The sequence below is a fragment of the Centropristis striata genome, chromosome 17, assembly GCF_030273125.1.
Source record: "Centropristis striata isolate RG_2023a ecotype Rhode Island chromosome 17, C.striata_1.0, whole genome shotgun sequence".
NCBI classification, from domain to species: Eukaryota; Metazoa; Chordata; class Actinopteri; order Perciformes; family Serranidae; genus Centropristis; species Centropristis striata.
Genome location: NC_081533.1, coordinates 4966664 through 4979468, shown reverse-complemented (window position 1 = coordinate 4979468; position 12805 = coordinate 4966664). Strand labels below are relative to the sequence as shown.

The following is a 12805-nucleotide window of genomic DNA, read 5'->3' as shown; positions in this document are numbered from 1 at the left end:
CAATTGCTTGGTTTTACCGCAAGACACAATACCGCCAGGAAGTAAGAAGAGATTTAGCGATCCTTCAAAACAAAAGCTCTTTTCAAAACAAAAGCTCATTACTAACATTAGCTCAAAAATGAACAATAGGCACATAAAAAACAGATGAATTACATTTTTACCATAAACTTAAATCATGAATAATATTTTTGTACCCAAAGTTAGAATGTAGTTAGAATGTATTTTAAACACACTTTTTAAGGACTTTTTAGCTTTTTTAACCCATAAAACAAACACAAGCTGCCCTCTGGTGGACAAAACGAGAAACAGCATTTCACAAACCAAAAAGTGGTTAGTTACACCCCCTGTGTGTGTGTGTTTGTGTGTGTGTGTGTGTGTGTGTGTTGTAGTAGGAGAACAGCGACTGGTCTTCGCAGGCGAACAGCTGGAGGACGATGCTCTGCTGGTTTCATGTGGAATCCAAGACAAGACAACCATTGAGTTAATTCTAAGTATGGAACATTTACTTTATTTTCAACCCATTCCCTGTATGTTTCCTCCTGGGACACATTTTAATAAAACAGCAGAGCTGCACTTCACTGTCCTGACAGTCAGCTCAGCTGACATTTTGTGGTGATTTGTTAAAAATCCAATTTTTCATTGATAATCTGATTTAAATTAAATTGTTATGTGCTGATCAATCCTTCAAAACCTTCACTGGCAGCCTGCTGTTTTCAGACTTCAGTTGAAAATCCTCCTTTAGTTTTACAAAGCACATGTGGGACATGCTGTCAGTCTATATCCCCAGCAGGTCTCTCCAGTCACAAGGTGGAAATCAGTATTTATGCTCCTGTTCTTTTAAAACCAAACTAGATACCGTTCTTTTCACTGGAGCATTTTCTAAATGAACACACTGTACTTGTACAGTGTGTTCATTTGTATATGTGAATGTGTTTTATGTGTCTGTATGCATGGATGTCTCTATTTACAAATAGTTGTTCTTTTATTTTGTTACGTTTCATTTGACCTATATCCTGTTTTCCTCTGCATCAGAATGGTCATTAAAGGTTTGCAAGTGAGGAAAAACTGACTAATGTTCAGATATGATATGAGTCTATATGAATAAATACTGATTTTTAATCTTTTCAGTGTCATATTACATGTGAATAAATGTGACTATTTAACTGTTTAACTCTGTCCAACATACAGGGAATGTTTTTACATATATCCACCTGTTGGACATCAAATACATTCTGCATTCATTTAAAGAGAAACTTCATTAAGTGATGCAGTTATTAACAACAAACTTTTACTTTTTTTAGAAAAGGATGTCATGTTCTTCGTTAAATGGCGTGATGGGAAGACCATATTGATCCTCCTGTCCAACAATGAGTTTCCATGCGTCACAGTGCTGCAGCTGAAGAGGAAGTTGGAGCCTCTAACAGGAGAACCAGGTAACATCATGTTCATGATTAAAATGACCAGTATAGTGGAGCGGCTAAGTGCTAATTTTTGCCAGAATCTTTCAGTTTATGATACAAGCTTGAAAATTGGCATGAACACTCTCCATGGGTCACTTTAAAAATGAATTGCTGTGGAAAAGGATGAACTTATTATGCTCTAATATTGTTATAAAACTAAAACAACATTGATACAATGATACTATGGTTTTTCGTGATAGTTTCTGGGAAGTTATATCGTCCTAAAAATTTGTTATGGTGGCAGGTCTAAGAGTAAATAAACCTTCAAAGACACCTGTATGAATCATGGCCATTATTTTTTAGTATGCAAATTGGAGCACAGCTTTTGTTTCCTGGGGCTATCTACCACTCAAGTTCTTTTCTTCAACCCTCTCTCAGGCCCGTACCCCCACCTGACCATGATCATCAAGCAGCTGAAGGTGGAGGGCTTCATGCAGAGCAGGTGGGAGCACAAGCACCCCGAGACCCTCAAGAGGCTGATGGGATGGTTGAAAGAGGTCAGAAACGGAAGATTATTATTCCCCATCTAGTTAATATTTATTTGTGGGTGTCCTCTGTGTGATTTATTTATTCATTCTGCATCTTCAGGGCAAACTGCAGTGTCGGGAGCACATCACAAAAGGCTTTGAAAAGATGCCGGCTGCTTTCATGGGATTACTGCAGGGAGAGAACGTGGGCAAGGCTGTCGTCGCAGTCTGAAGCAGAACGTGAGATCAACGCAGAAGAATCAGTATTAACATCTGACTCCATATTACAGAATACACACATGAAGGACGAAGCATCAGACGGTTACAACTAACTTCTTACACATTAACCATGGGAGGAAATGTGATTTATCTTTTTGAGCATTAGTTCGGGATTCATTGTTAGAGTTTAGTAGCAGTGAGTAAGACTTTTATGAAACTCTCCTTTGTTTGGATTTTCATTCATTGTAAAGCACATTTTCTTATAATGCATTTAAAGGGGGGAGAAATGGAAAAGTCACTTTTAAAAAATCAGGTTTGGAGACACAAATCTGAGCATTTCTTCCTCAAATATTAGCACTTACTGACTATGTTTGACTAATTTTCAAAGTTTTGAAAGTACCTTCTGCTGCTGATACATTCATACATCATCCACTGTTACTTGTTAGAGGTTTTGTATAAGAAATTAAATTGGGACTTTTTTCCACTTTTTTGTTCATATCTATTTATATGACGGGCTTCCTATGACAGACTGTGAGTACAAATCTTTTTTTTTTAAGTATTTATGTCCTGTGTTTAATGTCTGAGGAGAACTGGGGGGAAAAGCTATTGAGGCACTCGTTTCAATCCTTAAATGAGTCCAGGTAATAGGGCAAGCACTGCTGCCTTCTGCTGCCATGTGTAGCTTTTTGTTTGATCAGTAAACAGCCGATATTTTTAGACACCAATTTGAATTTCGTCAGGCTGTTGTGATGCTGGGAGCCCCAGCTCCATGGTTACGTGGGTGTTGTCTAAAATGTAAATGAAACAGGATGCGATCCTTTGCTAATCCTGTTGTGACATAATGAATTGAAACAGTCAAACTGTTGAAATTGTCACAATTTATCTGTTGAGCAACAGGATGCTGCTAGTCCAGTATAATAGCACAAGATTTACCCACTTGGTGCATAAGCATGGAGTTTACATACCTGCAGGAGCAAAGCTTTATAGCCTACTGAAGTGGTCAAAATAATAAGTTATTGCCATGCTGAAAAATTGTTTAATGCCCAACGAACTAGGAAAGGGAAATTGGGTTTCTGCATATCAAGCAGTATTAAAATATTGGGCACATTTCTTTTTAGTTGGTATAAAGGCACCATAAAATGGAAGTTACAGTTTGTTGGAAAACATATATATATATGTTTTGTTGCACAATTGGGTATATATAACAGATTTTGATGTAGACGTCTTTGTAAATAATAAAGAAGCTAAATGTGAAGGAAAAAAACAAAACAAAAGTGATGACGTAATGATGGCAAGTCACGTACGAGCGGTTTTACGGAACTGGAATTTAGCTGCGCTGACTCAGTCGTTTACGGTAAACCAAGAATTTGTCAAGTCATTGTGACTTGAATTACTGTTAAACCTCTTTTCCTGCGATTTACTGGAACGATAACCAAACTTGGGAGACACACAATAAAACATACAGGAGCAAATGATCATAAATGATAATGTAATTGGTATTTACACATACTAATAAGCTGTTAATGTACTCTAGCATATTTTTTGTATAAAGTCACCTTTTTCTATATCGACTGTTCATCCAAAGGATTTAAAAAAACACGCAGATGAATACATTGACCGGGACACAAAATGGTTCATTATTATGTTCAAGTACTGTTTAGTTGGGCTGATGGAAAATGGAATAAAATGGATACAACCCACTGACTCAGTCTTTGGCTTATTTATATACAGTCTATGGTCTAACCCACTGAATCAGGGTATGGTCGATCCAGAGCATTTGGGGCGTAAAGCACCAAAAATGGAAAATATTACGTCGCCGGTGACCTTCAAAATAAACGTATTTATTAAAGAAAGCTTTAAAACGCATGGTACAGAATAAATATAAGTAACATATTATTGTGAAATCTGAACGACACAAAAGCACAGTAAACACACATGCACAGCCGCAACACACACACATACCGCTTCAACGCCGTGCAACATTGAACCCAGCTTTTATTTTTTTAAGCGCACCGGTTTCCGCCGTGGTGCGGAGGGCGGTTGACGCAGCCGCCATAAAAACGTGGTGTGCCTGCTGGAAAAGGGGATTTCCTTTCACTCTGACTGGGGATTTCCACCGGAGGCGTTACTGCAGCAGCACGTCTCCACAGCGTTTTTGCTGCGTCTTGTCAATTCACACCGGACGCGTTACTGCAGCAGCACGTCAGTTTAGCGAGCCGGCCGTATACACGCGAGATAACGAGATCACGCGATAATCCTGACCATACGGGAGACCGCAAGCTCCCGTGATAAACTTTAAACTCTATTTATACAGTCTATGGATAAACTGTGTGTATAAAGTAAACAACAACAACAACAAAAACCAACTTACTTTGCTTCTCTGAGGTGAAAGATATGTTGATCTGACCATCTATCCTTATAAAAACAATATATTATGTCATAAATGATTGTATGATGTTCCACTTCAACAATTAGTCTCTTGTCTTCCGTGTCGCCGATCCTCTGAGACCCTTTGATTGATTGATTGCTGATCTGGTGCTTCGGTCATAACATAATGTTGATGTGAAGTAGTTTTAGGCTGCATGAACTGCGTATTGTGTTTTATTTTGAAAGGGGCGGAAGTGTTTTACGCTGAATCTGAGTCGGACTTCCTGTCTGGTGCGATCTGCTCTGTTGAGATTCACGCGAGTTGGCAGCGTCTCGCGGAGAAATAGAAGTCCTACCTAATGCTCGCGTAGAGACGATGACGCGACGCTGCAGTAACGTAAAGCCTGATTTCCACCGGGCGCGTTACTGCAGCGTAACGTCAGCGTCGCGTATGACGTTGCAAATAGGTAACACTCTAATCAATGAGAGCATTTCCACCGGGCGCGTAGCGTAACGTTACTGCAGCGTCGCGTCATCGTCTCTACGCGAGCATTAGGTAGGACTTCTATTTCTCCGCGAGACGCTGCCAACTCGCGTGAATCTCAACAGAGCAGATCGCACCAGACAGGAAGTCCGACTCAGATTCAGCGTAAAACACTTCCGCCCCTTTCAAAATAAAACACAATACGCAGTTCATGCAGCCTAAAACTACTTCACATCAACGTTATGTTATGACCGGGGCACCAGATCAGCAATCAATCAATCAAAGGGTCTCAGAGGATCGGCGACACGGAAGACAAGAGACTGATTGTTGAAGTGGAACATCATACAATCATTTATGACATAACATATTGTTTTTATAAGGATAGATGGTCAGATCAACATATCTTTCACCTCAGAGAAGCAAAGTAAGTTGGTTTTTGTTGTTGTTGTTTACTTTATACACACAGTTTATCCATAGACTGTATAAATAGAGTTTAAAGTTTATCACGGGAGCTTGCGGTCTCCCGTATGGTCAGGATTATCGCGTGATCTCGTTATCTCGCGTGTATACGGCCGGCTCGCTAAACTGACGTGCTGCTGCAGTAACGCGTCCGGTGTGAATTGACAAGACGCAGCAAAAACGATGTGGAGACGTGCTGCTGCAGTAACGCGTCCGGTGGAAATCCCCAGTTACGCTACGCGCCCGGTGGAAATGCTCTCATTGATTAGAGTGTTACCTATTTGCAACGTCATACGCGACGCTGACGTTACGCTGCAGTAACGCGCCCGGTGGAAATCAGGCTTTAGCGCCGAGAGACACGTTCACACAACAGCCACCATGGTTCGGTTCGTGGAAACTTTGGTGAGTTGCGTCTTTGATAATTTTGCAGCTTCTGCCTTTTGTTAACTTTCCACCGGACGCGTTACAGCAGCAGCACGTCTCCACAGGGTTTTTGCTGCGTCTGTCAATTCACACCGGGCGCGTTACAGCAGCAGCACGTCAGCTTAGCGAGCCGGCCGTATACACGCGAGATCACGCGATAATCCTGACCATACGGGAGACCGCAAGATCCCGTGATAAACTTTAAACTCTATTTATACAGTCTATGGATAAACTGTGTATAAAGTAAACAACAACAACAAAAACCAACTTACTTTGCTTCTCTGAGGTGAAAGATCTGTTGATCTGACCATCTATCCTTATAAAAACAATATGTTATGTCATAAATGATTGTATGATGTTCCACTTCAACAATCAGTCTCTTGTCGTCCGTGTCGCCGATCCTCTGAGACCCTTTGATTGATTGATTGATTGATTGCTGATCTGGTGCCCCGGTCATAACATAATGTTGATGTGAAGTAGTTTTAGGCTGCATGAACTGCGTATTGTGTTTTATTTTGAAAGGGGCGGAAGTGTTTTACGCTGATTCTGAGTCGGACTTCCTGCCTGGTGCGATCTGCTCTGTCTCAACAGAGCAGATCGATTTGGCAGCGTCTCGCGGAAATGCTCGCGTAGAGACGCTGACGTGACGCTGCTGTAACGTTACGCTACGCGCCCGGTGGAAATGCTCTCATTGATTAGAGCAGCTGTTCTCAACCTTGGGGTCGGGACCCCAGTTGGGGTCGCGAGATGATTTCTGGGGGTCGCCAAATCATTTTGTTAATGTGTTTTAGTGTTTTTGGTCATTTAATGTCTTTTTTTTAGTAACTTTGTGTCTTTTTTGGTCAATTTGTGTCTTTTTTTTAAATCATTTTGTGGTCAATTTGTGTCTTTTTTTGGTCATTTTGTTTCTTTTTGGGGTCATTTTGTGTCTTTGTTGGTCAATTTGTGTCTTTTTTGGTCATTTTGTGTCTTTTTTTGGTCATTTTGTGTCTTTTTTTGGTCATTTTGTTTCTTTATGGGGTCATTTTGTGTCTTTGTTGGTCAATTTGTGTCTTTTTTGGTCATTTTGTGTCTTTTTTTGGTCATTTTGTTTCTTTTTTGGGTGATCTGAACTGTGCGTGTGAGATTATTGTGTTCAGTGAGCGGGGGTCGCGGACAACATGCATGTTAAATTGGGGGTCGCGACTCAAAAAGGTTGAGAACTACTGGATTAGAGTGTTACCTATTTGCAACGTCATACGCGACGCTGACGTGACGCTGCAGTAACGCGCCCGGTGGAAATCAGGCTTTAGTTGATGTTTTTTTTAGGTTACCAACGGTAGATGGTTACTGTCCTGCCGGGGCGGGGACGGTACCGGGCTGTCCATTAACAGAACTTATTCTAATAGCAAAACGGGTCAACTCCGTATAAACAATTTTATGGCCAGTTTATGGCTATTTCAAGGACATATGTTTGTACTCGTTAAAGTGCGTCATAATGTTGAGTCAATAGACTGAGCCGGGACCTTTAATCACGTTGGGACACTTGTATCTCAACCTGAATTTATCATAATGTATTGTCACCTGCTGACTTGTGCAGTATTGATTGTTGTTTTTTTTTGTCTGTTTATTTTTAGTTTGTTTATTTTGCTGGAACGAACCCAATTTGCCCTCTGGGCATCAATAAAGTACTTCTGATTCTAATTATAGTGTGCTAATATCATATGTGATTTCATAAGCAAATAGAGATGTTGGAGGAAGTATTTAAATTATTTACTTAAGTACCCAACTAGGGAAATACTCCTACAAGTAATAGTTCTGTATTCAAAGCTTTTATTTTGTAAGTAGTCTCAGCAAACTGTACTGAAAGTAAAAGTGTGCAGTAAAACGTGTCCTGTCAGTGTTTTCCTTTTATATGTTTTTAGTAACATTACTGCTGTATTGTTTGTTTTGTATGTTAAACTCATTTTTATATCCTGTTGAGCAATGCATTGTATGCTAGTCATTGTTTATTCTGATGAAGAAGTAGGATCATTTCTCAACACCTAAAGGAACATGTATTGTCCAATCGTCTAAACCTATTGATTTGTGTCTTATCCAGAGTAAACCAAAGAATCAGTGTGAAGAAGTACAGTACAAGTTACACGTGTTTCCTTTTTTCAATTTCTGTAGGAAGAATTCAAGAGCATCTTAGCGGAGAGCGGTGACAAACTGATCCTGGTGGATTTCACAGCCAGTTGGTGTGGCCCCTGTAGAATGATAGCACCACATTTTAAAGTAAGTGGATGATTTTGTCTCTCAAATCTTGTCTTGTTGGAGCAGAAAACCCAAAGTATAATCATGTTTCTGCATGTTTTTAATATATTCAGGAATTTCTGTTTTGGGGGGTGAAACACTTGGTTTTATTAATCATTTATGAATTGTATTCATTTTGAGTAGGTAATATGTGCTATGTTCTATTTTGGATATACTAATATAGTATCGTTATAGGGCACAAGTGTTCTGGTTTTATAGGCTGCATTACAGTAAAGTGACGTAGCTGTAGTGTAAACCAGGTATTTGGTCAAAAATACCACCAAATGATTTTGGTGATGATGTTGATCCCTTTTGATAAGTCTTTGTCTATGAAGTATTTCATAGACCCATAGTAGCTGCAGCCTTTGAAACAAATGTTTGCAGGCTGTTAGTTATCCCCTGAGGGACACGTGTCGCTTGAGGACAGCTTCTTGTTGCCAGGCAGCAAGGTTTGTGAAGCTGTTCCTACCTCCAGTAGGAAATATGGACGAGTGTCTTTAGCTTCTGTACTTTGATGTTTGATGATGTGCTGTGACATACAGTTACGATAGGGATGTAAACCTGCATTTAGAATTTGATTGGACCTCTAAAAAAAAAGTGGGCGGGCTTTGAAGTTAGTCCAATATTGAGCTTCGGAGGACTGTTTACCTCTACCGGGGGCCAGAGGCAAAAAACGACGTGTATGCACAAAAACCTTTTCCGACACAAACTGGTAGTTATTAAAGAGCTATTGTTACACATTCTTCAGAGCAGGCGTTTGAACTGAGACAACTGCTGGTTATATGAAGGTGAACATGTTAAAAGATCAGGTCAGAGATGTAATTTTTATAATAAAACATGTTGGGGGTTGTTTGTTTTTGCCTTGTCACTCAAAGGCGCCTTCATAAACTTAATTTTAGATTTTTTTTTCCATTTCAAAATCCATCTTCCTGTTAACGATTGTGTCATTTGATCCTGAATCGTGAAGCTCTTTGTAAAGTTAATGTGTGCATGTTCACACAGCTCCACAATGATCTTTATTAAACCGAATCAGGCGAACATGCAGCTTTATAAATCTGGAGAAAAGCCTGCATGTGCACATTTCTTTCTTTGTGCATACACACAGTTTTAGTTGTGAATTCGAGGAAGAATAGTATCAGTATATTTATATTATAATCCCTCCATTTTTTCCCACCATGATTTAAATAGGAAAATATATTTTCATGTCACTGGGTCCTGGATGATTAGATTTAACTTTTATAAATAATAATGGCAAGATTTAAGGGATGCATCAATATATTTATTTCTCATGATCACGTGGCAGCAGACAGTGAGGCTCATTTGATCGTCTCTCTTGCAGGAATTCTCAGAAGCTCCTGAGAACCAGAACGTGATTTTCTTGAAGGTGGACGTGGATGAAGCACAAGTAAGTTTGTGTTGTTGTGGTTTTGTTTTGTTTTTTCAGTTTCCTACAACTGCAGTTGGCAGCCGTTCACATAGCTTTTCAGAAGTGCGAAATATCAATAATGGGATTCATACAACTTCTTGAAAATCTGAAAGTTTTCAAGGTCAGGGTTATGTTTGTATTTGTCTATACTTGTTGAAAATTGTTTAGATTACACAATCACACATTCAACAAATATTTGTCTCCTGGTATGTCGCATCAGACGAGTTAAGACGGCTATGAGCGAGAAGTCCTCCGTCAATCCGTCACTCTGGACATTTTCAGGCATTAAGTAGGTGTGTGACGATACTCAGCTCACGAGACGAGACAAGATTTTAAGAAAACCACACTGACAATATATGACTGGACCAACAGACTTTTATTTAACAGAGTTGCACATGCATTTTGAATTTTTTCTGCAGTTTCGACCGTGATCACACAAGCGATGGATTAAACACGGGAGACGCAACTGTGCACAAAGTCAGCAGCTGATCAAAACATAGCAGCATGGCTAATTATGCACAGAGTAGCCACTGATCATAAACCGCCAACTTGAATTAACCGGCATCGCTAACTGTACACAGAGTGTCCGGTGCTTGTTGTAAACAAACAGAGATCGCTAAGTGAACACCTCCTGCAGCAGCAGCACATACACACTGTACTGCTACAGAGCTAGCTGTTAGCGTATAGTCTGCAAATTGCTAATAGTCTAAGGGGTTAACATCCCCTCCGGCTCTGCAGCTAGGAGAGACTTCTGCAGGAGGACTGTGCCGCTTCGATTCTTACTCTTATTAACGAGCCGCTCCTTAATTAACTCCTGCAACGTCATTCTGGCTGCTTGCTGCTCCCCACATGCTCTCCATCACCATAACTTTCAATTTTTGATGGGAGCCACTTCCTCAAGATTGTGGATCGAAGATGGCAGCCATACCTTGAAGTATAATTATAAAGCTGTAACTGATTACTGTAATTTTTTTTAGTTACCTCCAACACTGAAGTTTAAAAGTTTGCCCCTACAGTTGCAGAACAACGTCATGTTGGTATTAAAAAAGGTATTAAATACAACTTTTTATTTCTGTTAATAGCCCGGTATCATCAAACACACCTCAATTGAGTCCGACAGGAATCGAATCATGTTCAGCGAAATGTAGAACAACTTTGCTCGAGTGTGTAGAATCTCTAGAGAGAGAAACGGCAGGATGTGCAGATCTTCCACCATCATTGTTTTCAATGAACTCGCAGCCTGTCTCAAGTGTCTCCCACTTCGTTCAGCGATGCTAATATTACGCTGTTGTGGAATCGGCATGAATATCCAAAGGAAATGACGGCCGAGCTTTTTGCAGCACTAAAAAGTTGCTTATGAGAAACATTTAACACACGAGCCAGAAATGTCTCCGTTGTAATCTTGATATTTTTAATTTTAGATCCTTGTTTTCCCAAGTTATAGTTTTTCCTCCTTAAAGCGGACAGGTCTTCTAGACTCTACAGCTCCTTTTAATGTATATTTCTGTTTGCTTTGTTCACCTTACAGTCCTGAATCAGGGCGCAGCTGTGCTTTGATCACTCCATCTCACTGTCGTCTCTTTTGCTCTTTCCAGGACGTCGCCGCATTCTGCGCGGTCAAATGCATGCCCACATTTCATTTTTATAAGAATGGAAAAATGGTTAGTATGGAAAACATACAGCGAAGATGGAAACATTTAGCTCCAGTTTTGGGCTCCACCAACTCCTGCTGAGACTGATTTTGTTTCCAAATTTGTAGTATTAATCAGTTTTAAAGAGGGGTCTAAGCACAAGTCAGTGGAACGCCATTTGTCAATCATAAATACAACATTTTTGGTGAAAAATCCTAAAATAAGTGTTAGTATAATTATAAAAATTAGTCAACGCTAATTAATAAATCCTCTATGTAAGTGTAAATGGACAATAAACAAATGAGTCAACATAGTTTATAAATGACTAATAAAACAAAGTGTAAATCTAAATGATTCAACATAGTTTGATAGTTAAACGACTGAGTCAATTGTTTAATGACTAAAATAAATATAAACAAGTCACCATGGTTAAAGATATTACTGTGAAATAAAAGTAAATTTTAAATTATTTTTGAAAACATTTATTTATTTGGGGACCTTTTTTTATTTCAGAATTTATTTAATTCTGAGTTCAATAATATTCAACAAGTCAAACTTTGTTCAGTGGAGAAAAAAACTTTGAAGAATTATGATGGCATAAGCTGTATGTATTTGGGGTATAAACTTGACATTTAAATGAATTAAAAATGTAAACATCTTAATATGCATGTGATTGATTATTAAAGTGGTCTCATATCTTTCTGTCTGCTCTTTGTTTCAGGTGCTCGAATTCTCTGGCGCTAACGAAACACAGCTGAAAGAAGGATTGGAAAAGTTGAGATAAAGTTTGTGACCCAGCGACCCAATCCACACACTCATTGTATAAAAACACCACAGTCGCCACTGTTGACCTCTGTACATGCCTAGAAATTAAAGTTTGATGTTAAGTAACCATCAGGTCTCCTATTCCACACAGAATAATACTTTATTGCTCTCATCATGTTGGTGACAACCAGTCCTGTCACTTCACTGTCTGTGTTTATCCACTGTCTTGCTGAAATTAGATTAAAACCTGATGACCATCTTTGATTCCGTTTTCTATGAAATTGGCTTTGCTCCTGACTAACTCCTGAACTTTCTTTGTATGTTGTGCTCAACACGGTGGATTTAATAAATAAAGATGAGTAACAAGAAGTTTGCACGCTTCTCATTACCGTCGCTGAGTCAGTAAAGAAGCTGCTGAGGCATTTTATGCTTTAATAAAAACGTGAGAATAGTTTACACATATACATTGGACAAACACATCAATAGTTTTTACACATCGTACAAGTATATAGCAGCATATGTTTAATACTGTTGAGTCTCTATATGAAAAAATACAGCTTTATTTTACAAAATGGTTCTTGCTTTGCCTTTGCAGAGAGATGAGAATGAATGGGTTTACAGAGTCAGTTAACTATACAAGAATTCCCTTCATAAGACGATTCACATGGAGCGGAGTGGAACCTTTAGAAGTGATAGTATCCCGATTTCCTTTTCCTGCAAAGACAGAGGAAATATTCAGTCATGTAGGAAATCACTGGTTAATTTGTGGCCCATTTAATACAAAAAGGTTGACTGGAATATGGTGAAGAAAGTGTACAAATGCCACACTG

General features: G+C 39.2%; 2 protein-coding genes across 2 annotated transcripts; both read left to right on the top strand.

Moving 5' to 3' along the window:
* Positions 1 to 398: 398 nt before the first annotated feature.
* LOC131989904 (prostaglandin reductase 1-like) lies at positions 399 to 3850 on the top strand. The gene is made up of 4 exons (XM_059355265.1): positions 399 to 491; positions 1302 to 1433; positions 1839 to 1957; positions 2049 to 3850. Exons 2-4 carry the CDS (start codon positions 1313 to 1315, stop codon positions 2157 to 2159), a joined length of 351 nt encoding a protein of 116 aa, XP_059211248.1. The 5' UTR covers positions 399 to 491; positions 1302 to 1312; the 3' UTR covers positions 2160 to 3850.
* A 1984-nt stretch (positions 3851 to 5834) lies between these two features.
* On the top strand, positions 5835 to 12344 carry LOC131989908 (thioredoxin-like). The gene is made up of 5 exons (XM_059355269.1): positions 5835 to 5858; positions 8031 to 8135; positions 9493 to 9558; positions 11175 to 11240; positions 11932 to 12344. The coding sequence occupies exons 1-5, from the start codon at positions 5835 to 5837 to the stop codon at positions 11992 to 11994; spliced, it is 324 nt and encodes a 107-aa protein (XP_059211252.1). The 3' UTR covers positions 11995 to 12344.
* Positions 12345 to 12805: the final 461 nt, after the last annotated feature.

Bases quoted from the DNA above. Each gene is read 5' to 3' on its own strand.
- LOC131989904 (XM_059355265.1), top strand. From the start codon at position 1,313: ATGTTCTTCGTTAAATGGCGTGATGGGAAGACCATATTGATCCTCCTG. The intron at 1,434-1,838 runs GTAACATCATGT...ACCCTCTCTCAG, and splicing joins GCCTCTAACAGGAGAACCAG to GCCCGTACCCCCACCTGACC. The intron at 1,958-2,048 runs GTCAGAAACGGA...CTGCATCTTCAG, and splicing joins TGATGGGATGGTTGAAAGAG to GGCAAACTGCAGTGTCGGGA.
- LOC131989908 (XM_059355269.1), top strand. From the start codon at position 5,835: ATGGTTCGGTTCGTGGAAACTTTG. The intron at 9,559-11,174 runs GTAAGTTTGTGT...TGCTCTTTCCAG, and splicing joins TGGACGTGGATGAAGCACAA to GACGTCGCCGCATTCTGCGC. The intron at 11,241-11,931 runs GTTAGTATGGAA...TCTTTGTTTCAG, and splicing joins TTTATAAGAATGGAAAAATG to GTGCTCGAATTCTCTGGCGC.